The 24,862-nt window shown below is 43.5% G+C and overlaps 1 protein-coding gene across 2 annotated transcripts in view; it reads left to right on the top strand.

Moving 5' to 3' along the window:
• IVD (isovaleryl-CoA dehydrogenase) overlaps positions 1-24,862 on the top strand; it is a 34,115-nt gene continuing 9,253 nt past the window's right edge. Inside the window, exons 1-7 of one of the 2 annotated variants that reach the window (XM_061611443.1) lie at positions 1-186; positions 7,903-7,992; positions 12,801-12,852; positions 14,504-14,673; positions 19,841-19,934; positions 21,593-21,729; positions 23,353-23,449. In XM_061611443.1, the coding sequence (XP_061467427.1) occupies positions 37-186; positions 7,903-7,992; positions 12,801-12,852; positions 14,504-14,673; positions 19,841-19,934; positions 21,593-21,729; positions 23,353-23,449 (790 nt within the window). In that variant the 5' untranslated portion in view covers positions 1-36. Of the gene's footprint in view, positions 187-1,171; positions 1,235-7,902; positions 7,993-12,800; positions 12,853-14,503; positions 14,674-19,840; positions 19,935-21,592; positions 21,730-23,352; positions 23,450-24,862 lie in introns of those variants that run through there. The other variant, XM_061611444.1, reaches the window with a different exon arrangement.

The following is a 24,862-nucleotide window of genomic DNA, read 5'->3' as shown; positions in this document are numbered from 1 at the left end:
TAGGGCGCGGCCTTGGTAATTGCTCGAGGAATCGAGATGGCGGCTGCCGCGATAATGAGAAAGGGGGTGTCCGGCTGGGTCCGGACTCGGACCCGCTTCTTGGGAGGACTGTCACAGCGGCGCCGAAGTTGCGCCGGAGTCCCACTGGATGATGCGGTTAATGGGCTGAGCGAGGAGCAGCAGCAGGTACAGCGGCAGCGTAGCCCTTGCTGGGTTAAAGGTCGCCAGTCCGGGGCCCTTCTCTAATCAAAGCCTCCTTTGCTTGCTTCGTCCAGCCCCCAATGTGGTCGCCCTTCCAAACTTAGCTTGTTTTTCCTCATCGCTGTTCTTTGAGGGGTCCCGCCTCTTTGGATGCTCTCCCACAGCGGTACCTGGAGCTGTTCTTAATGCCGGGGCTCTGCTGTGGACCATATGGAGTAGTAATCGGAAAGACGCGAGTGCCCCTGAGCATCTGCAGAGTGCCTTTCCCTCTCTTCGTCGTTGAGCCACCTTAGTCACATCCCACTTTTCTGATAATGCAGAAGGAGGGCTTCTCCGTGTGAAAGGGTAACTTGTAGGCAAGCTTGGCCCCATCTTATTCCCTCCCCCGAGCAACTTCCTTTGTAGACGCTCAGTAGTTGACACTGACCTATTATTTGAAAAGGCTGCTCTTTATAGTTCCACAGCTGTAAACCGGCCAGGATATCTTTTATTTTAGAGCTAGGAAGGGGATCTTCACGTGAGATCAATCAGTTATCTTTCTTTTGCTGCAAACACAAATTTGTGCTCTTATATCCTGTTAATTGAGAGTAGCTGTCATTTCTTGGTTCTTTATTTACAGTCACTATATCGTGCAAGAGCATCTTGACATCACATCTGAGTGTACTTGGGAAGATGATAAACTAGATGTACTGAGGTGGTTTTCTTTCTCTTATGAAAGGCAGCTCTAGAGGTTGTGATTGACCGTTTGCTTTCTTCTGGCTTTTCCATTAATTCTCACTCACACATTTACTTTAGGAAAGGGAATGACTGTTAACAACCAGCAGCCACCTAGAGAGGAAAGGGTTAACAACCCTCTCTGCCCTGCCCTGCCCCTGACAATCCTCTGTTTTAGATTGCAGGAACATTCCTACCTGAAATACCTTTGGGTGACAAACTGCAGCATTGCATGTAGTTTAGCTCTATGGTAAGGCTGTTTTTTGCCATGCTCGGTTTTGAGAAACCCGTTAAGCCATTAGAATCCAAAATGGCTCGGGTAAGCATCTAACTAACTTTTCTTCTTGGACTCTGTGTAGGCAGGATAGCTCTTCTTTCAGTCAGGGAATAGGATGAACCAGGACTAGCCTGTTTTCAAACTATTAAAAATTTTCTGAATAAAAGAGGATAATTTCCATTGTCCCGCTCTCCTTTCTAAAGCACCAGAGAAAAATAAAGTGCATTTCAGGAAACGAAAAGAGGTCAGTTTTCCTGTTTCTTTTTGCTCTTTATGCCTCCCTGACTGACTGTGCTGCTAGCCTTGGAAAGAAAGGTGTGTCTAAACCTCAGGTAGCAATTGGTAGCTGGTTGCAGCCTTAGTGACACAATTGCAAGATGAGGAGGGGAGTTTCTAAATTTTAGCTCGGCTGCCTGCTGACTTTCTCTGGCACCACTGTCCTGACACTTGGGATGCAATTCTAAGTATGCTTTCTCAGTATATTGTGCTGGAATCAATAGGATTTCCAAGTAAATGTGTTGTTTGTTTAACTGAGTTATTTCTGTCCCACTTTTTAGGGCAAGCCCTCACAAGGCAGTTTACAATAAGACTTGAAAACAATACAATGAATGACAATATAACTTAAAAGTGGCATCCAATAAGAATGCTTAAGGAGTCAGCAATCAATTAAAAAAAACCTTGTGTTTGGGAGAAGTATTTAGGGTCAATTTTCAGGGCCACAAGAAGGTGGCCAAACTGGGTTCGGGGGCGGGATTCCACAAATGTGTTCCAGATCAGGTTATCTCTTGTGTTCTGGGATCATTGTTCAGTGGTAGAACATGTTTTATTTATTTATAATTATTTATAAAATATTTGTATATTGCTTTCATTAAAAACTTCAAAGCTGTTTATGACATGTTTAAAATGACAACAAAAAGAATAAAAAACATTAAAAATACAATAAAAACAAACGTTAGTTGTTGCAAAAAAAAAAAGAGCAACTTGTTAATTGCCTGCATAAGCCTGGCAGGTGCTTAAAAGTTACTACAGAAGGCACCTGCTGAAACTGTTGGCAGAGCGTTCCAGAGAACTGGGCCAATGACACTGAAGGCTTGATTCTGTGTCAATGTTAAATGAGCCTCACCAAAACAGCTGCTCCTGTGATCAAGCTGATACCTTGGACCTAAGTTGGTCAAGGGTTTGTAAATTAATACAAGGACCTTGAACCTGGCTCAGTAGCAGGTGGGCAGCCAGTGCAGGTGTTTCAAAAGTGGTGCCACATGTTGTCGGCCATGTGCTCCTATCAGCATTCTGGCTGCCATATTTTGCACCAGCTGGAGCTTCTGAACAAGGGCCAAGGGCAGCCCCACATAGAGTGCATTGTAGGAATCTAGCCTCAAGGTTACCAAAGCTTGGACTATAGAGGTCAGGTTATCCCTGTCCTGGAATGGCCGTATCTGACGAACCAGACAAAGCTGGTAAAAGGCACTCCTAGTCACAGAGGATACTTGGGCCTCTAGTGACAAAGGTGAATTCAGGAGTACCCCTAGGCTATGGGCCTGGTGCTTCAGAGGGAGCACGACCCCATCCAAAACAGGTAACTTATCTTCCAGATATGGGAACCACCTACCCAAAGAGTCTCTGTCTTCCCAGGATTCAAGCACAGTTTATTGGCCCTCATCCAGTCCATTACAGCATTCAGACACCAATCCAAAGCATTCACAGCCTCTCCTGATTCAGATGTTTTGTATGCATGGGTTGCCAGATGTGATTTTGGTTCTCAGTGCTGGAATTCTCTCTGCTGGACACTTGGAAAGCCACTGTCAGTTCAGACAGACAAATCTGGGCTAACTAGAAAGCTGGTCTTAGTATATGCTATCTGTAGAGTGCAGCACCAATTTACCAGTATAACCAGTAGAGTCCAGTAGCGTTTTAGCTTGCTTATCTGTGCCAGTCACCGACCGAAATAATAGACCATCAGCCAAGTCTTTAAGAAAACAAAACTTTACTGTTTTCACACCGTGCTCCGTCTCTTGCTTACCAACCAACTCTATAATGCTTTCCTATTACCCCCACACCTCTGTGTGCTCATTGAAGCCTTTTTATTGCTGCTTCACTTATCAGTTACAGCTGCAGCCTGACCTTGGGCGTTTCTGCCAAGTGCTGTTAATTAACGGCTTCACTCTTCCCTTAACTCCTACCGTCCTGTCTGGAACTGGCTGTGTTGCCCACCTAAGCCTGACAGCCCCCAACTTCCAGACAGACATCGTGAGTTACAATCCATTGCGTGTACAAGTATACAGTTTTCAAAGTTACATTGCTTTACATTTTTACATTTGTACAGTCTTCAGGCATGTTAAGCAATTCCAACATTCGTTTATACTTTTCTTCAGTCACAGGCTTTGTCATAATATCTGCTAGCATTTGGTCTGTATTGCAGTATTGCAGCTCAATGAATCCCTGTTGCACGCACTCACGAACATGGTGATAGCGTACGCTTATGTGTTTAGTTCTCTTTGTGTGTGATTCTGACATAGCCATTCTGATGCATGTCTGATTATCCTCAAACACTCTAATCGGGATCTTTATTTCCATGTGTATTTCCTGTAACAGATGCGCAAACCACGTAAATTCATTACAAGCAGTGGATAAGCTCACGTATTCTGCTTCAGAGCTTGAAATAGCTACGACTGCTTGTCTTCTGCTATGCCAGTCAATAACAGATCCATGCAGGAGCACAACCATACCAGATGTGGATTTTTGGCTAGATGGGTCTCCTGCATGGTCTGCATCAACGTAACATTCTATGCCATCTGTTTTCTGTGTGGTCAGCCTTATACCCCTGTTATTGGTGCCTTTCAGGTATCTCATCACCCGTTTTAGTCCTTGCCAATCACATTCAGAGGGACTTTCTACCCTTCTGCTGAGTATCCCAACAGCATTACATATGTCAGGTCTTGTGACCTTCACTAAATATTGCAATTTTCCAATGAGTTGTCTATATAGTTCAGGCTTCTCGTATAGTGTGTCAGTTGCTTCCTGTTGGAAACCTACAGTCATTGGTGTTTTCACTGGCTTACATTCTAACATATCAGAGGCTTCCAACAGCTGCGCTATTTTACTTCCTTGGCTTAGAGTAAAACTACCGTCCTCATGCCGTTTAATGTCAGTGCCTAAATAATGCTGAACTGCACCCAATCTTTTAGTGTCCACGTGTTTTGTCAAGGTGTCATAAAATAATTCCTCATCCTTATTGTTATTGAGCAGGTACAGGATGTCATCAACATAGACAGTACAAAACGTTTGGTTATTTTCCTGGTTTTTAACGTATACACATGCATCTGCAATACATTTTTTGAATCCCATGGATTGTAACACTTCATCTATTTTAATGTTCCAGCATCTGGCACTTTGTTTCAGTCCATACAACGACTTATGAAGCTTACACACCTTGCCTGGCTCTATAACAAATCCTGGGGGTTGTTCCATATAAATATCTTCGTGTAACGTGCCATGTAAAAATGCAGTACTGATGTCATAGTGGAACACTTGCATACCTCTCACTGCAGCCAGTTTCAACATCAGTCTCATTGATTCATGCTTAATTACTGGCGCAAATACCTCATCGTAATCAGTGCCATATCTCTGCGTGTAACCCTTTGCTACCAGGCGTGCCCTGTATCGCTGCACCTTTCCTGTGCTAGCTCTTTTCTTTTTAAAGACCCACTTGCACCCGATGGCTTTCCTGTCAGGAGGCAAATCACCTAATGTCCACGTGTTATTCTTGTTTATAGCCTCAAGCTCCTCTTGCATAGCAGAGAACCAATTGCTCTGTTCATGCTCTGGCAAATCTCTTATGTCATTAAAGCAAGAGGGCTCCTTCAGACGCTCATCCATTGCAGTTATGTTTGCAGTAAAAGACCTTGGGGCCGCTAACGGGAGTGTCTGTGTGGACGTGGTTATGCTGTTTCTTATTTCTGTTTTATGTATAGTACCACCACGCCTCATGACGCCTGGTCTAAGGTAAAGCAATGATTTCACCAGACTTCCTTGTAAACACACCTTTCCCTTTTTCATTATTTCACATTTCTTGTTACTAAATAACACGCTATAACCCATTTGCAATAGTTTTGAAACTGACAGAATGTTGTTAGTTAAATTAGGCACAAATAAAACATTTGTCATTATTGTTTGTAAAGCACATAACTGTACAGTACCCTTACCCATCACCTGTTGTTTAGTGCCATCAGCTAAACTCACGTCTTCATTAGCTGGCACCATTGTTTTAAATAGACTTTTATCTTTTATCAGTGAATGGGTGGAACCTGAGTCCAGGACCCACAAACTATTGTCTCTGTTAACAAAGTCTTTTTCATTCTTTGTCTTTGCACTCACCAACTGCACGTGTGAGGGTTTTCTTCCATCCCTCCTCCTTCTCAGTAAGTCACAGTCCCGCCTTAAATGATGCAAGGAGCCGCAGTTGTAACAAGCTTTAGTCCCAAAAGCCTTTATCTCAGTCTTTTCTTTTCTTTCACTCCTTTCGTTCCGTCCCTCTTGCCTTTGTTTTGTTTCTTTTCTTCTCTCCCACTCTTGCTTTAGTTTGTCTGCAACATATCGAAACGAAAGTCCAGAATCGGGCATCGCTTCAAGTGCGCTGATAACAGGATTCCAAGAGTCATTAAGTGTTGAAAGAGTGATATAGATCTGCTGCATTTCAGAGTGTTCCACTCCCCTTTCTTGTAATTCTACAAACAGGCTTGTAATGTTCATTAAGTGTTCTGACATAGTTACTTCGTCAGTTAGCTGCATTCTGTATAGTTTTCTCGCAAGACTTATTCTACTGCTAGCTGTTTCTTGAACATAATATGCTCTTAAAGCAGTCCACATTTCTTTAGCAGTCTCTTTACCTCTTAGAAGCAGTAGTTGCGAGTCTCCAACAGCCAAGATAATTAATGACTTCGCTCTTTCATCCAAGCGTAGCCATTTAGCAGGTGGTGGAACGGAGGGGGGTTGTTGGTCAATTACCTGCCATAAATCTTCTCTGTTTAGATAGGCTTGCATCCGCAGCCGCCAGCATGAGTAATTTCGTTCAGAGAGACGTTCCAGTGGAATGCCAGCCAAAGTTACTGCAGTCATTCTTGCAGACCTCTTATCACTTTGGTTTCCAGGCAACACGGTTCTCTATCTCTGCTTTGCCGCTCTCCCACAGCTCACCAGCTCTCTGGCTCAGCTTCCTTCGGTTGTCCAGCGTAGCACAAGCTTGCTCACTGGTTTTAACTGGGTGTTACTGGTTTGGAACTGGGCCCATAACCCTTGTAGAGTGCAGCACCAATTTACCAGTATAACCAGTAGAGTCCAGTAGCATTTTAGCTTGCTTATCTGTGCCAGTCGCCGACCGAAATAATAGACCATCAGCCAAGTCTTTAAGAAAACAAAACTTTACTGTTTTCACACCGTGCTCCGTCTCTTGCTTACCAACTAACTCTATAATGCTTTCCTATTACCCCCACACCTCTGTGTGCTCATTGAAGCCTTTTTATTGCTGCTTCACTTATCAGTTACAGCTGCAGCCTGACCTTGGGCGTTTCTGCCAAGTGCTGTTAATTAACAGCTTCACTCTTCCCTTAACTCCTACCGTCCTGTCTGGAAATGGCTGTGTTGCCCACCTAAGCCTGACACTATCTTGCTGTAATCTTATATCCTAACATCTTTATAGTGTGTGCAGCACTGAAGTAGATGAACCTTTCTAAGCTTCATAAGGAGGCTGTTCTCCATCCAGAGAGTTGACTTTAAGCCTGTCATGCTGCGTCATTGCATTTAGTGCCATTTAAAAATTTGTTTGTTTTCTGTAAAATGCGTGGCTAACGATACTGGATCATATAGGTTAACAAATTAGGTGTTTTTTAATAGTCTTTTTTTAAAGTCTTGATTATTCCCAAGTGATAGATGCTTATCACTGTAAGTACTAAAGCATCTCATTCAATAGTAGCATTAGAGAGGAGTCCTAACCCCTAAAATCTGATGGTTGAAGGAATTAGGAAGGGGCTGTTGTGCCCTCTGCTGGTGGGCCTGCTGAAACCTCAATGGATGTAAATCTCCCACCAGTGCAGGCCCCAAAATGGTGTTTCAGAGCCAGAGGTGGCCAAGCCCTTCATATTCCCAAGACACCTCATGATGAGGCTCATCAGCATGGCTCCATCAGTAGTCTTTGGCTATGCGTTGTGTCAGCATTATTTGGAGTGGCTCTGTAGTTTCTTGCTAGCTTGGGAAGTCTTTTTTATGCTGAAATGTCAATTGTGTGCTTAGTTGGACTTCAGTATGTCCATGGTTGGTATGTTGCAATGATAGGCCCAGGGGTAGCTGAGAGTTTGTCTGGACTTTCCCCCCATTTACATTCTTTTAGTATACTCCAACATAAACTATCTTAACCAGAATAAAACAATGTTTCCTGCTACTTGGCAAAGGATAAATGTTAAAAGCAGATTAGTCCACAGTGTATATCTATGGTTTTAGACAAAGTACTTTGTTAATAACTTAGCAGGTGTCAGCAGTCACCAGAGTTGACACTAAATTATTATACAGTACTGATAATAAGTAGGAATTTCATGGAATATTCTATGCTTGTCTTAAGATGTCAAAGAAAAACTGCTGGAGAAGCTTTTTTATAGCAAAGGAAGGAATGTAGCAATTATTATTTATATTATGTGTTTTTGCATTTTCATTTCTAACAGCTTAGGCAAACTATGGTCAAGTTCTGTCAGGAGCATTTGGCTCCAAAGGCCCAAGAAATAGATCAGCAGAATGAATTCAAAGGCATGAGGGTAAGTGTTTTCAATATTGTGCACCTTTCCTCAGCTGCACAGCTAGTATTTTCCAATAATCTACTTGCTGTGTTTCACCTCTTTGGGAGATGAATACACACAGTTTCAGCATGCAAATATAGAGGATTTAAGAAATTTATGAAAGGCTTACCTATTAGAATGAATAAACTTACTTAAATCAATGAGGAAAGGGGGCATATATTTTCTCTTGTTGAAGTTCATATTAGGCATGCAATATACATTTTTGGTATTGTTTCAATCTCATTGAGAAATTTCAAAGATTTCTATCCTGATCATCTGGAAAGGCACACAGCTTCTCTTGAGCATATAAATGTTTTCTTGGAACATTTGGAACATTTCAAGTTGTAAAGAGTTCACTATTCCAGATGTTTGATTCCTAGAACATGGGATTCAACATATTTCCTCTAATATAACTGGCAAATGAGCTAGAGGTATTTTTATGGGACTTGTTTTTGTTCACTGTTGCATTTTACAAACCCTGCAGTACCTGAAAAGCTCATATCTACTAGAACTTTTATACCCGCTGTGTTTCACAGAGAATTACTATAAAATGTTTGCAGTAGTCTTTTATGAAACCAATTTTGGGTGCTGTAGGGCTGTGCAATTGAATTATATGGTATTCTTCAGCAGGCTACCTTGGAATGGTAACCAGCAATACAGAAAGTAATGTTGGTTACTAATGCACATGTGTGACATGAATACAGTGATCAGCAATTGTACCATTTCAAGAAGTTCAAACATGCAAAATCAGTTAAATAAATAAAAACAAAAACATGCAAAATAGATTTTTCAGGTAGTCAGTAAATAAATCCACAAAATTTTCTAGGCTGGAAAAAGTTACTAGCCTTGTGAGGACTGGCAGAGGAAGGATGGTGAGCTCTGTCCCTTCTCTGGCATGCTGTTTACTTCCCCATGTGCAATTTCATACACTTGCCTACGTGTAATTCTTTGTTACCTATGGCTATCAAGTGAGTGCTTAAATCAGGGCTGAGAAATCTTTGACCCATGGGCCCAAAGAGGCCATTTTCGCCAAGCCACACCCATCTCCACAGGTGTGGGGCTGGTAGAGTCGCAGCTAGGCCAAAAAGGGATTTGCGGGGTGCTTTGAAGCCCTGACAATCTGCTGATTGTCAGGGCTTGAAGAGAGCCCTGCAGAGCAGACAATTGACTGATTGTCTGGGCTTCAAAGTACTGTCCCACTAATCAGCTGGGATTAGCTGACTGGCAACCTCCTTTGAACTTTGACATATGTCAATCACATGACATCTTTATGACATTAGGTGACAAGTGGTGATCCAACCTACCTGTGAAAGTTGGTCTGTGGGTGGGGGAGATGGCCTCATAGGCCCCTTCCAACTCTCCTAATCTATGATTCTTTGAGATAAGGATCTGGCCTGCTGGCTGAATCCTATTTTCCACCCCTGGCTTAAATAAAAGGCTACAATAAGGCAGTAGGCTGTTACAATGACTCAGAACCTCAGAGCTCTGGTCTTTCTTTGTCTCTGAGTACTCTGCATTGTAGCAACCTTGAAAAATAGTTATTAAAGTGGAATCCATCTGCGGTTCCTTCCTCCATACCTTTTTGCTTCCTCTCCCCATGGCTTACCTGTACTTGGGTACCACCACCCATTCACAGCAGGAAGGGCAATGTAGAGGTCCAAGCAGGTAATCCCGAGGAGCAACCATGGTTGCAGGGTGGAGGAATGTGTAGGAAGAGCTGCTATTACTGGGAGGTAGGTGTTGGTCAGGTTTTGCCTTTTGTCTGCTTACTTGGTATCTATAGCTGTTCCATCTTGGCACATGAGAATATCATCCTGCACCTTTGGAAGTCTTAATTTTGTGCTATGTGACCTTGTCTAGAACTATGTAATATCACTGCTGTTCACTGGAGGGGAAGATAACTACCAAAATTACATCACAATGAAACATTTAGTTTCTTAAAGTCCACTTCCTGAAAGTTTGCTTTGTCCATTAAAGCTGAAACCTTTGCAGAGAAAAAATTGAAAATCATAGGATTAAAAGGCCCCAGAAGGTCATGTGCTCATACCCGCTGCCACAAATTGGGGCCATCCATCTGAAGGTCGTCCAGGCACAGAGAGCAGTAAGTGCTGCAGTAAGGTGTTTAGTTGGAAAACCACTTGAGGACTAATGCAGTGAGTCAAGGTATACAAGGCAGAGGTAGGTAAAGAAAGTCAATTCCCCTTCTTCTCCCTGCCCCCATTTCCCCAGGATAACAGCCCCTCTAATCTAGGAATTAAATTTCTTCCTCACTTTGTATATGGTAATCAGTGAGACCCTGAGCCCAAGCAAAACCCTTCCAACAAGTTCCTCTGAACAGAAGGACAGTAGCTCAGTGATAAGCAGACGATCTTGGATTCAATTCTTGGTGCCTCCCACTAAACTTGAGCTGCTCAAGGATCCCAGATAGCAAGCCTGGGGAAAAGCTTTACCTACAACTTTGTAGAGTTGCTGCCAGTCAGAGTAGACGTTATTTGGCTGGATGGACCAATGGCAGCTTCACATGAAATTCAGTTGGGCACATCCCATGCTACCAAACATCCTGTCCTTCATTGTTTCACATTCTTGCTGGACAGAGTGAAACGGGAGAAATTAATGTGAGATGTGCAAGCGGAATAAACTCTTGCTGGACTGCAGCTGACAATGACAGAGGTGTGTCAAAGGCCGAGAAATCGGCAGCTGTTTTATAAAACAAAAGTAAAGTATCCTGGTTTCTGAGCTTATCTCCTGATTAGAAATGCCTGGTTCCTAATTTGAGATGGTTGGGGCTCATAGTACTATGTTTCCTTGTCACCCGTCAGTAAGAAGCATCTGCTGGTGAGTAAAAATCTGTCACAGTTTTCGATGTGTCAGGGATGTCTCTGGAAGATGAAGCAGCACTGAGGGAGGGACGGTGGATTGGTGGACAATATGTTCATTCTGGGAGACAAGGAACGCAGCTATTTAATTGGTTTTTCCCGTGTCAAGATGGTGACTCAGAAGCAGAGGTTGAGCTAAATGGTGATGGGCAGGGAGCGATAGGAAACCTCCTTACACTAAGTGTGGGAAACTGCTGGTGGAGTTTAATCAGACTCTAGGCACGTCTTCTTGTAGCGAGATGCACTTAAGAGAGTGTGTTTCACACTTTTTGAACTTTGCCCCCCCCATATAAAGTTACTCTGCTTCTCAGGCCCCCTTCCATCTCTTCAGCAAACAACTGCTCCAGATCCTTCCTTCCAGCAGCCACATGTCTGCAGTCCAGTGCTGTTTGAGTAAGGATGCATGGATTGATCCAACACTGGCATTAAAAGAATAGGGCATCTCCAGACTCCCTTCTAAAGCCAGCTAGCTAGCCCGGAAAGACAGGAAGGGGCCTGTTGTGGCCAAAACCTCGCAGATGTTTTTGGTATCTACGGTTCCATCACCATTGGCTATATAGTCCTGTCCCTTCATGCCTCCCCACTACCACCAGTGTCTTGTCCCACCCCACAGTTTGAGGTAGTGCTGCCTTGCAAATAATTATGGCCCGGCTGCCCCTTCCTCCATGCCCCCTTCCTCCTGCTCTCCACCACAGTGCTAACCCAACAACTGGCCTTTGCCTTGCAAAGCTGGGATAACATGATTGAACTGCCCAACCCAACCAGGGGAAAGAGTGATCCAGTGCTGTTAACTGTGTTTGCTTTCCTGGCCTTGGGAGGGAGAAATAGCAATAGGGATCATAAGACAGAGCAGTAGAGAGAGGAAGCATTGATTTCCCACTCATCTACTTGCCAGAGTAACAGTTGCTCCATCTCCGAGGTGAGCAGTGTGTGGCAAATGGCTGTCCTGCTTTGCTGCAACTCCTTTCTGCAGCAGGGGAGCGCAGGTGTTAAGAAAGGGCTGTCCTAGCTGAATGCAAGCCACAAGAGGGATCAAACAGCAGGAAAAAATTGGCAGGAAGAAAAGTCAGGGTAACGGACCTACTTTGGCCTACTTCGGAATGGTGACTGACTTAAGCAGACTGAATGTTTCTGAGCTGAATCTCTCAAAATAGACTCCATCCTTGGAAAATGGGTTCAGATCGTTGCTAGCCCACACAAAATTTGATTAGTTCACCTGCTTGCAAGGTAGTCATTTCTAGTCGGGGGGGGGGAGGAAGTCAACATTATATAAAGTTTTCCTCCCTGACTGTCTGGAGGCAATTCTTAATTTGCCACAGGTTAACCAGGAGAATAACTGTTTACAAGTATAAAGTGGGGATGTAATTTTGCAGAACCTCTTGTGTTTTAATGATTATCCAGTTCAAAGACTTTGTGATAGCTGACGTATGGCACAAGTTTTGACCAGTTGGGATCACCTCATGGAAGACAGGGATGTCTAAAGACTCCTCTGATCTCAGGAAGCTGATTATTCCCTGCAAAATGACTGCAGAGGGCTGGTTTGGAGCTTGCACCAGGGATGCTGTCAGGTGGGATTGCTGAATATTCCCACCATATTCAAGCACTTATCATGCAACTGAAGCCACTCACGTGTTAATTTACTGAAGACTATAGAGTGCATTGTTCTGAAGGCTCTAGCTGGGTAGCAGCATGGAAAAATAAGTAAATAAAAAGTTAGTGCTATTTTTTTTATGAAACAAATATTTCAAGGGTATGAGGTGCACACCATGTTCCAAGGCGATGTTTATTTTGCCCAGCCCTTTGTTTCTGTGGGGAAATTAAACTGATACGTTCAGAGGGATCATAAAAACTGTTTGCCTGGCCTCGTGAAAGATGAGGATCTCACTAACAGCTTTGCTCTGCTCTTTGTAGGAGTTCTGGAAGAAGCTGGGGGAGCTTGGCGTTCTGGGAGTAACTGCTCCAGGTGAGTGTGTATCTAGCCCATCCTTCCCCAGCCTGATGCCTTCCAGATACCTTGGACTCCCAACTTCAGTCAGCCCCAGCAAGCATGGCCAATGGTCAGGGATGAGGAGGAGCTCTAGTCCAGCAACATCTGGATTGCACCAGGTTGGGGAAGCCCAATCAGACATATCCAGAAATTGCCATCTCCCACTCCTGGAGACTATAGTCAAGTAGAACTTTTAAAGAGATTTAAATACCTATTATGACTTGCTGCGCCTGCAACAAAACAGCCAGGATACAATGGGGCAATTATACCAGTTAAGCATTAAACAGTAGTTGCTTGTGGTTAGTTGGCTCTTCCTTCTCTTCTCACAGTTTTTAGGCCTGTACATTTTTCTTTGTCCACATCGATCACTGCCTTGCTGGAACTTTAGCTGTAATCTTCATGCGTTTTTTTAAACGATGTAAGTTATTTCAGCTTCCTCCTCTTAGGTCTCTTGATTGCCTCTCGGTAGATTTCAACATGTTGACATTGCTCTGTTACATCTCAGTCTTTAGACTTGGACATGTCTGAGTGACGTCCATCTCTCCCACTAATTTGCCACCCTGGGCTCCTGGGAGGAAGGGTGGGATATAAATTAAATTTGATGATGACAATGTGGATTTGCTTCACCCCTTTCCTCTTCCCCCACCTGCAGAATTTGGAATGTTGACACAGGCATTTCTGCCCTCTGGGGCGGTCTTTGTGATTAGATTTAATTGCATCGGGTGTTCGTGCAGGTTTGAAATATTTATTTTTATTATTATTTTGTTATATCCCACCTTTCCCCCAAGGTGGCTTAGAAACATGGTTCTCCTCCTCCCAATTATATCCTCACAACAACCCTGTGAGGTAGGCTAGGCTGAGAGACAGTGACTGGCCCAAGGCCTCCCAAGTGAGCTTCATGGCTGAGCTGGGATTTGAACTCTGGTCTCCCAGGTCCTAATCCAACACCCTAACCACTGTGCCACAGTGACTCATTTTTTATATGGGGAAAATGCTGCAGTTACTAACTGTGGTGGATAAATAATTTAAGATTGGGGAGTTGAGACTCCAGAGAGAGAGGAAAGCAGACCTGATCAGTTCATTGACAACTGGTCAAAGACCAAGGCGTGAAAGGCTGATTTACGTATGACTCATTTTCTATATGGATATTGTCTCTGTTAGGAAATTTTGTCACATGTGGCAAACATATATGTGTCTATGATGTAGCATGTGCACACAACATGAAGCCCTATATGGTTCTTTTTGTGTGTGCCAGTGGGTGTTAGTTGTAGCAGCATCCACAATTTCCATCACTGTGGGTGGTATTCAATGCTAGTCCTGTTCAGAGTAACCCCATTGAAGTTAATAGACATGACTAACTTAATTTCTGTGGGTTTACTCTGAGTAGGACTCAGGTGAATATAATCCTGTATGTTGTTTGCTTTTTGTGTCCCTCTGACCTCTCCACTTCCCCATCCCACCTTCCAAGCAAAGTATGTGTATATGCCTGCCAATCTGGGAGTGTATTTCACGCATATATTGAAGTGGACTGTAGTCTGTGAAAACTTATGCTGTTATCAATTTGTGCAGTCTTTAAAGTGACACAAGGCCCTTTATTTCTAGTCTGTAAATCTTCTCTCCTTACCAGCTGAATATGGTGGATCTGCAATGGGATACCTGGACCACGTATTGGTGATGGAGGAGATATCTCGGGCCTCGGCAGCTGTTGGGCTAAGCTATGGTGCCCACTCTAACCTTTGCATTAATCAGTTGGTGAGGAACGGCAATGAAGCACAGAAAGAGAAGTACCTGCCCAAGGTATGTGGAATTGCAGAGTCTGATGTATCAAGGGAATAAAGAGCCTGAAGCGTAACGGCTAGAACAGTGAAAATGATGTTCAAAAATTGGACACTTTGCCTCCATCATTCTACTTAAAATGGAATTTTATATTTGTACATATGAAAAAATCGAATTAAATAAAATTCTGAACTCAAGATCTTTTAAAACTTTCCTGTTTGTTTTATAGCTATAAATAAAAGATACACTTCTTGGGAGAAAAGACAATTGGTCTGAAATCCAAATGTGTGGTGCAGGCCTAAATATGTTTACTCAGAAGGAAGTCCCACTGAGTTCTGTTGGACTTAGTAAATATGCTTAGAATTGCAGTTTGCTGAAGTAAACTATAGCATCTGCCTCTCATCTTTTAAGGTGCAAGCTGGAAAATTCTGCATTCCTGGCATTAGTAATCTTCTGCCTTTTTAAGAATTCAGTTGGGGAATAATTACTCCCCATACTATTCAGCATTAGCATGGATAGCATCTAGAATTCCATAAGGTTGGTTCACACATGCATGTTGATCACTTGATGAATGAGCCATCAAAAAGCAAACATCATGCTTCAGATTTCACAAAAATGTCTCTCATACCCTCAAACACAGTTTACCTGAAAGAGCGCCTCCACCGCCACCAATTATGCCGCCCGACCAGATCAGCCACGCAAGGCCTTCTCTCAATCCCACCAACCAAAACTGCTAGGTTGGTGGGTACTAGGGACAGGGCTTTTTCTGTGGTGGCCCCCACTCTCTGGAACTCCCTCCCATTTGATCTCCGACATGCCCCTTCCCTGGATGTATTCCGCAAGGCCCTGAAGACGTGGCTATTTCAACAGGCCTTTCAGATCTTTGGGATGGGTTAATCTCCATGATTTTGTCATCTATTATATGCTGTATATGTAAATGTTTCTATAAATGTACTGATGACTGTCCAGTATTTTATTTATTGAGATTAATGTGACTGCATTTGATACTATTGTATTTTATCCCATTTTAATGTACGTCGCCTAGAGTGGCTATCTGCCAGATAGGCGACACACAAATTAAATATTATTATTATTATTACTTTTCAGTTCATATATCCAGCACTGAGTCATCATTGTGTCAAATTGCCTTATGTGTTTCATTGGGTGCAGAAGAAGCTGTTGTCATGTCTGTCATAAAGTACCAGGTGTACATCAGCCCCCTGTAGTGGGCCCTAATTTGCTCTGTTGCAAATTAAAAACTTCAGAATATTCCAACAGATGCTCCAGGCAAGGATATTTGCTAGCTTGTCTTGTAGTTTGTTATTTGCCACCATAGATGACCTGTGGCATGTGTAGGGAAGAAAAAGAAGCACTTAAGAGACACAGGGTGCTTCCACTGGCTGAGGGTTGTATTCAACGTAGCACTAAGGAGGTTGTTCCGTCAGTGCAAGCATTTCTGCTTGCTTGTTGGAACAATTTCCCCTCCCCTCCCCACGCGTTGTTCTGGAGATTCTCCTGATCCTCCAGAGCAGATTTGGAGGGCACACAGTGGGAGGAGAGGAGAGAACATCCTGTGGTGCTAGCGGGAATCCTTGCACTGGCTTCCGCTAGTACAACGATTTAGTTGAATACCATCCTGAAAACGGATTCCAAAAGGCCCTCGCAGCATCTTCCTCTGTGTTTCCCTTAAAAACAAAACTGCAAAAAGTTATCTCAGCCTCTCAGATAAGAATGCTTTTTTCATGGTAGGTTTCACTATGATAAGATTCTCCATGGCGCAGAGTGGTAAGCGGCGGTAACGCAGCCAAAAGCTCTACTCACGGCCGGAGTTCGATTCCAACGGAAGGAGGAAGTCGAATCTCCGGCAAAAGGGGTCGAGGTCCACTCAGCCTTCCATCCATCCGTGGTCCGTAAAATGAGTACCCGGCATACGCTGAGGGGTAAAGAAAGGCTGGGGATGGAACTGGCAATCCCACCCCATATATACGGTCTGCCTAGTAAACGTTGCAAGACATCACCCTAAGAGTCGGAAACGACTCGCACTACAAGTGCAGGAACACCTCTACCTTTTTTTTCACTATGATGAATTTTACTTTATTTTATTTAAAATATTTTTACATAAGGCATGGGGGGCTGAAAAGGGTAGAGTGTTGCAACGATTGTTTTTGATAAAGATTCTACAGAGGGGAAATCACACACACACCCCAGTGTGATTTTGTCCATGGGTTGGAGCACCTCAAGTGGGGCAGATGGATAGACTATGGCCCTTCCCTTATTGTGGTGGCTGGAAGCAGTGCAGGGAACAGTGATGCTAAGTTGTCCTCTCCCTAGGCTTTAGTTGGTACTTTACTGCTCCAGCTGCTGCTTTTTCCTGGTCCCACACTGGCTACAGAGGGAAATAGGCCTCCCACAGAGCTGAGCTACCAGATTCAGGTAACTCCAGTTATTTTGGTCCCTGGGAGAGAGGTGCCACCTATTGGGCAGCTGGATAGTCTGCGGCTGCTGGGTCTTTCTAGCCAGCAGTAGGGAACAATGATATTAGAACTGTCTATGTGATGGCCTTCCCTGGTTCTCCCTGTCAGGTTCCCACCTGCTTGTGGCTACTGCCTTTCACTAGGCACCACCAGGGACACCACCAGTCAGGACCGTCCTTTATATGGTTTCTTGCTCCGCTCTAGCACAGATCTCACTAGATCCCACTGCTAGGCAGCACCACCAGTCACGTCCTGTAACCAATACTCCCAGAGACTTTGCCTGAGTCTCTCTCTAGCTGGTTACTTTTGTGACTGAGTGCTTATGCTGTTCCCAACCCCCTTGTATCTTTATATAAAAAGCATACAACTCTGTGTTGCTCTGGATACTTGACTTGTTACAATGTCTCCCTTCACCGCTGCCACCATTAGATACTGTTTCTGTTCAGCCTTGGTAATTACCTTGCCCTCCCTTCTGGTCTGTATATTCCCCAGCCAAGGATCAGGCCTTTGGTAAACTAAATAAGTATTTATTTACTAATAACAGGAAATAACAAGATTACTTTAGGAATGTTTCACAAGCGTATGGTTTCATATATGGTTACTCTTTATGTTTCTGTTCATATATATCCTCTTTAAATATCAGCCAAATCCAATCCAAACTTCCCTCAGAACTCTGCCAACCAACTCAACAACCTCTCTCCAACCGACTCTCTCCCACCTTCCAACCGACCCCCCAACCAGCTCTCCAACTCTCTCCATTTATACCTTCAGCCAGCCAGCCACTCAGCCAATCATCATCCAGCACACTTCAGCTTCTCACCCATGTACTCCCCCTTTCTCTCTCAGTCAATTCCCATACATCACCCAATAGACCCGCACTTACCATATTTACAGATGCTACCTTACAGGAACATCACAGTCTACTCCCCAGGCCTTAGATGTACTGATAAGTCTGCAAGCTGCTTGTGATCCAGTCCCATAAATTTAATCACTGGGTTGAGTTGCATGAGGGCAAGTGTTGCAACTGGAACTGGAATAGGCCCTTGTCCCTGAAATGATGGCCCTCCACCTATCATGCTTGTACAGCATGCTGGGTCAGAGCAAGTGTGCGGAAACCAGTAAGGAAGAAGTTGCCCTCATTGCTCGTCAGAAATGTTCACAGTTCTAACATGTGAGCTGCCTTTAGCAGAGCTGGGGAAAGACTGCTTTCTCCCACCTCTTTTGCCAAGGAAGAGAGAATTGCTGGTATGATTAGGCTTTTGATGCGATTAGATGATGCAGCTTCCAATCATCTCCATTGCAAATTCCATGGATTCTTAGAATAGATCTCATCTTTGCACACCACCAACACTGCAGTGAGAAAGCCACAGTGACTGTCCGACTGACATTGAAAGTTAAATGGCCTCTTCATTGCTGTTTCCATTCAGTGCTCCTAAAAGTCATGTTGCCTGCTTGGCTTGGGGTGTTGTTTTTAGTATTTTCTTGTTAGTTTAAAAAGTCCTTTTAAAAACCCTTGTGTTTAACTATCTATGAGCCAGAGTTATTCTAGTAATTTCCAAAAATACAATTTCAGCCTCCCCAGTTTGGTGATTGTTTGATGAAAAAGGTATCATGAATCTTAAATGCCTTATTTGTTTCCCAGGAGGGGTTAGGGGGGGGAGCAGGGGGAGAGCTCTTGGTGGATCCTGGTTTCTGCCTTTTGGTTTCATAATGCTGACAGTCACTAAATGTTTACACTGTTAATGCTGTTAAGCAGAGTTTAACCTCCTAAACGTAAGTTGAAAGTTGTGTGGTTTGAATCTCAGTAATCTGAAATAGTCTTCCTGAGACACTTGGGTTCAACAAAGATATGAAGGCCCAGAAAAAAAATGGGGGGGGGAATGTTGCTTCTTCTTTTTTTCAAATTGCCCAGTTTTTTTCTTGGCCTTCCCATCTCAAGTTCAACATCCTATTATATATTTGAAGTAATGAAGCAATATTAATTAGTAGAGGAATGGTGTAGCTGGACATTCTCTCACAGGTGATTGGTTATGAGATTTTTTTCCTGTGTGTACTGAAGACATTCTAAAAGATAATAGTTTTTAGGAGGGGCAAAGAGAAAAGGACAGGAGGAAATTGACAGAGAGGGGGAAATGCTGTTTCTATGCCAGAGAGTGCCATAAGGGAACACCGAAGGAGGGTCACCATCTGCTATTCCATTACAAGGGTCAAGGGATTGTGGAGGTTTAGTTTATTGCCTGACACTCTGGCGTCTCATCCCATTCCCCTGATTCTTTCCGTACTCTGCAGATTCTTGTTTTCAGTGAGCTGGCCTTTTCCCAAGTGTGCCAGAAGTGTCTGCCCCTTCTGGTCATTCATTTTCGAAGGGAAGCACAGGATATGGAGTTAGAGGGATGTATATGGCTACTGGCATGGTTCCCTCAGGACTGTGTCCTAGCCAAATAAGTGAACTAAAGCGACTGCTGCGTTGTTCATTTGTCACATCCTCGTGGAGCTGCAGTGACTTCATTTTTGTGCCACTTTTTTTTACAGTAAACCTCTTTGGAGAATTTTGCCAAAGGTAATATCCCCACTTGCAGTTTTACTGTAGCATAAAAAACTTTCAGGTTTATTGTGATCTGTTTAAAAAAATAGAAGGCAAGAGTGGGAATGGCTGCAGCTAAATACTTTGCTTTTGCATCTTTTTTGTCACTTCTTGTCCCCCCCCCCCCAAGCTCATCAGTGGAGAGCATGTTGGAGCACTAGCAATGAGCGAAGCCAACTCTGGTTCTGATGTTGTTTCCATGAAGCTAAGGGCAGACAGACAAGGTAAATGCTGTTGTGCATGTGATGTGGAAATTGCTTATAAAGACATGCAGTGGGCCTTTGGATGTTGCCGTTTAAGACTTTCAGATCCTCTGTACAGTGTGTTGTATCCACGCATTACCAGCACAAGTCCTGAAGTGTTTCTCTGCATCTCCCAAGCAGAACTGCTGGAAAATGGAAAAGGATAATCCAGGCACAAGGTGGATGTGAGCAGAAGAGGCAGGCAGACTGCCGCAGATGTGGAGGCTGCAGTTCTAGCTAAAGCAAGGGCTGACAGGGAAGATGGAGACCCATCGTTAGGCACTGCAACTCTCACTGCCTTTACTGTTCCCGCAGGATCTGCTCAGGCCCCCTGCTTCTTGTTTCTATATTTGGACTGCCAGCCACATCTATACAGTCATGTTTGCAGTGCTATAGGAAGGCCATTTAGCTCCATTATCCACGCCTCTGTTTGTTTCTGCTCCATGTTCCCCTCCATCAGATTTCATGTGATCATCTAGGGGAGTGTATGTCAAGCTATGGGACAACTCATCCTCGGTTGGGGGACATGGGGCATCACTGTGTGTGGGTGGGGGGAACTGAACAGTTTGTGTCATCTTGATAGCCCACACTTGTTTTATAGCCCTGTAGCAGGGGTGGGGAACCTTTTTGGGCTCCATGGCCCTTTGGGCCCAACTTGATAGGTGGTCAGGACCACCCACTTGTCAATCACTCGATGTCACAATGATGTTGAATGATCTGGTGCTTTAAAGTTCCTCACTAAAACAGGCAAAGAGGTTTGCTTTAGCAGGAGTTTCAATGCAATGGGTTTTTCCTTCGTTCTAATGGCTTTCAGTGCGCACCCCTTCCTGATTCAGGAAGCAGTTTGCATTGAATCCTGCTGAACTGAGCAGGATTTAATCACCCACTCATCAGCTGATGAGCAAATCTCTCATCCAACACAGAACTGAACCTTAACCTCTGCCCATCAGCTGACATCATCCAGTATGACCTGTCCATTGGAGCAATGTCAACTGATTGACAGGTGGGTGTTTGTTTGTTTTTTAAAATGGCCTTGTGGGACAAACTGAAACCTCTGGTGGGCCAACATTGGCCTATAGGCTGGAGGATCCCCACCCCTGCCCTATTGCATCAAACTGTTGATTGCAGGAGTGGAGATGACATTAGGGTTTCTGCAGGTTCAGTTGCCTTAGGCTAGAGATTAAGTGGCATTTGGAACATGGGAGTGTTGGAGCTAAGGGAGAAATGCAATTAAAATCCATGTTAAGAGACAAAAAGGTAAAGTGTGTGTGAGAGAGAGGGAGGGAGGGATGGAAATTATAATATTTGAGACACACCAATCTTTGGGCAAGGCATGCTATTTTGTGATTTATTTATTTTTATAATTCATTTATATTTTAACATGATTGGGGCAATTCTAGCTTTATGTTTCATGAGAACTGGCCATTGTAAATGAAACCATCTACAAAGCTGAACTGTGTAGTATCTGTGTTTTTAATATGAGAAATGAGCAGATCTAGCTCTACCAGACAGTTCCTTTCTTGATATGATGGACCTAGAAATGGAGGAAATCAAATATCCAGAAATGCAGAAGAATCACTTGTGGAAATCTCAGCTGTGTTTTGGAGTCTGCTGATGAGCTCTTGTTCCATCCTTTCTAGGAGATTATTTTGTTTTGAATGGGAGCAAATTTTGGATTACCAATGGGCCAGATGCTGACGTTCTAATTGTTTATGCGAAAACAAATCCAAGTGCTGTTCCAGCTTCTCAGGGAATAACTGCATTCATTGTGGAGAAGGTAGGTTTATGGGACAGTGATGCACTCTGTTTCCTGAAGAAGGATTTTTTCCAGGTGGTGTCTTGTCATTTGGCTATGAGGTGACTTTTTTTTTTCTTACTCCTTTGCTTGCATTTGAAGTACGAGTGCAGGCTTCTGCCCTGCTTAGTGAAGCTACAGTTGTTGCTAAAATAAATGGTAGACAGGAGATAAATACATTGTTCAGAAGCTTGCTGTGCTGTTCTGTGGACCATTTTGCATAGGGAAATGAGAGTCTCTGTGCTGATGTTCCCTGACGGTTCAAGGAAAGTGCCAAATTTGGGTCCTTTCTGAGCAGAAGTTTCTCCAGGACTGGCTCTACAGAGATAGTAAAGCCTGGCATTTGCCAGGACACCAGGACCAGCAGAGAACCTACCATCTGGTGCTTAACATCTAGAAAAAGACACTGGGACTAAAGTCTGCCTGGAAGCAACAGAGTTCATAATGATCAGGAAATTCTTCCCCTAATCTCTGAAGTGCTCAACTTAATGATGAAGGAAATGCACTTGAACTTCTTTGTAGGCACTTCATGTATTCTTATAGTGAATGTTTTAATCCTCTTCCTGCTATTCGTCTGAATCATCAAGTATTGTGCTATCCTTAGAACTGCTTTCCTAGATCAGACAGAGCCCATCAAATCCAGGGATGGAGAATTTGTGGCTTTCCAGATGTTGGACTCCAACTTGCATCAGCCACAGCTAGCATTGCCAGTAATCAGGGATGATGGGAGAGCCACAGGTTGCCCATCCCTGATCTGATTCAAAGTTCTGTTTCCAACATAGGCAAGTTAGATGCCTTTGGGTGCGCACAGCAAGGGCATGTAGGTGCTAGCCAACCCCTATTTGTCCTCAGCATCTGGTACTCTGAGAACTGTACAGAGATAATCCATTTATCCATCCCAGCTAATATAGATGTGTTGCCCACTCTATATTCCCAACAGGTATCAAAACCCAAAACAATATTTTTAAATATCTCAATTTATTGTTTAACCTCATAACTCTTGTCATCCTATAATGATAACATTTGTGAGGACAATAAAAGGAAATTGAAATGTATGTAACCAAGGTAATGCATGGTGAGAAAAGACTGAAACTCGTGGTCATCCCTATTTAACTGTTTCAGTTTTGTTAATCTGTTATCAACTATTGCAAAACTAAGGGCATCATATTACATGCAAAAATGCAAATTTTATATAAATGCCATTATATTAAAAAAACACTGTCCAACTTTTTTTGCATGTTTGTTTTTTCCCATATTTTTTGTTTCAGATTGTTTTTGGCGGACTTGGTTAGGGTCATTTTATTTTATTATTATTATTATTATTAGATTTTTATCCTGCCCTTCCTCCCAGCAGGAGCCCAAGAATCCAAGAATATTGATAGCACTAGCTTATTTGCTAGCACTGCACCGTCATGCACATCTCTTTCCTTCATGTGATGCTCCCATTGACACACCTGTTCACCCACACAAGTCATGTCACTATGATGAACTGCTAGCCCCTTCTCAATGCAAAATGGCTAACTTGGAGGCTTTAACCATTATGGTCTGTTCTGGCTTCTCTTGAAAAGGGATTTCTCCAGTAGTTTTTCCTCCCCTCTTTTTCAGAATATGCCTGGTTTCAGCACTGCACAAAAGCTTGATAAACTGGGAATGAGAGGATCCAATACCTGTGAATTGATCTTTGAGGACTGCAAGATTCCCAGTGAGTGATGTGGAAGTTGCTCTTCCTCCCTCAGTACATGGCAACTCTTTCCTCTTTCTCTTATGTCTTCTAGTTATTGAAATATTCAAGTATGTGTACAAAGAAAATTTAGAAAAATAAATCCAACATGAAAACTATATGTTCTTAAAACAGTTCAAGCAAGCAACATATAAAAATAGCAGGCGATCTGGTCAGTTCATTGTTAATATCACAGAACAAAAAATTAATCTTATAAAGCCCGCCCAAGAAGGAAAGGTCTTAATTGTCACTTAAAAGAGGCCAGCTCCTGGACCTGCTGTGCAGTACTGGGAAGGTGGACCTGAGACAGAACCACCACTGCGATTGGGGGGATTTTCCAGGACCATGAGTTAAAAGGTTTTGGCTAGATTTACATTCCCTGTGGCTGATTTCTCTGTTGAGGGGGCAGGGAATAATGGAAGAGATCTGTTTTTCGGTTTTCTTTGTGGAACTGGAAGTTCTCTCTTTTCTCCTCCCCCCCCCACGAACCGCATTTGCAGTTCTTACTGAGAAGCACCAGGATTGATTGCTTGCACACTCTTTCCCAAGTACAACTACTCACACTTTGCAAATTTACAATCTTGTCAGGAAGGCCAATGAAATGGATGCCAGGCTCACATTTTTCTTAGAGTGTGCTTCTGTTCCTGCCATACGCTTTCATGGCCACAGGCTCCCTGAACTCAGCTCAGTGAAAGAAATCAGAAACAGTACCAAATAACCAGTGTTATTTTTTGAGGCACCCCTGATCTACCAGGACCACTTCAGTAGTTGCTCAGTATTGAATTGCTTCAGTAGCTTCTTCCTGCATCCTCAGCAAAATCTTTCCCTTGGATCAAAGTGCACTTTGAGCGTTAACCACCCTGTCAGCTGTATTAGGGTATGGCTTTGTGTCATCAGTGCTCCACTGAGGGTTGTGCGGGTTCCTTTCATAGTGAGAACTGCCCCCTGGAGTCACACTCTCAGGTCACGTTGCAATGGCCAGAAGCAGATTTGGAAGTTCATCTTGTATTTTGCCTGAGGCGTGATTGTTCAAGGTTGCTCTCTGAGATACATTCTGGGAATTAGACGCAGCTCTCCTTTTCTTTTTTTGCATTTCACAAGGAATTATTTCATACCCATGCTATTTGCCAACTGGCTTCTATTGTTACATTTGTGTTCTCTCCACCCTCGCCACCCCCATGACCCTCATGTTTCCTTCCCTGGGGTTGGGAGGGGAGAACACACTTCCAAAATCAGCAAACACAGTTGATGTGTGCTGCAGAATGACACCACTGGTGCAAGTCCCATTTGCAGTGCAGAAACAGATACTGGCCTCATTCATGCAAGATGGTGAACCATAGTTGGGGTTACCCATAAATGCACCTATCTTGACCACTTTGCTCCTCGTTGCCAGTG

This window comes from Rhineura floridana, chromosome 2 (genome assembly GCF_030035675.1).
Source record: "Rhineura floridana isolate rRhiFlo1 chromosome 2, rRhiFlo1.hap2, whole genome shotgun sequence".
Taxonomy (NCBI): Eukaryota; Metazoa; Chordata; class Lepidosauria; order Squamata; family Rhineuridae; genus Rhineura; species Rhineura floridana.
The sequence above is the reverse complement of the archived record's forward strand: the minus strand, read 5'-3'. Positions and strand labels throughout refer to the sequence as shown.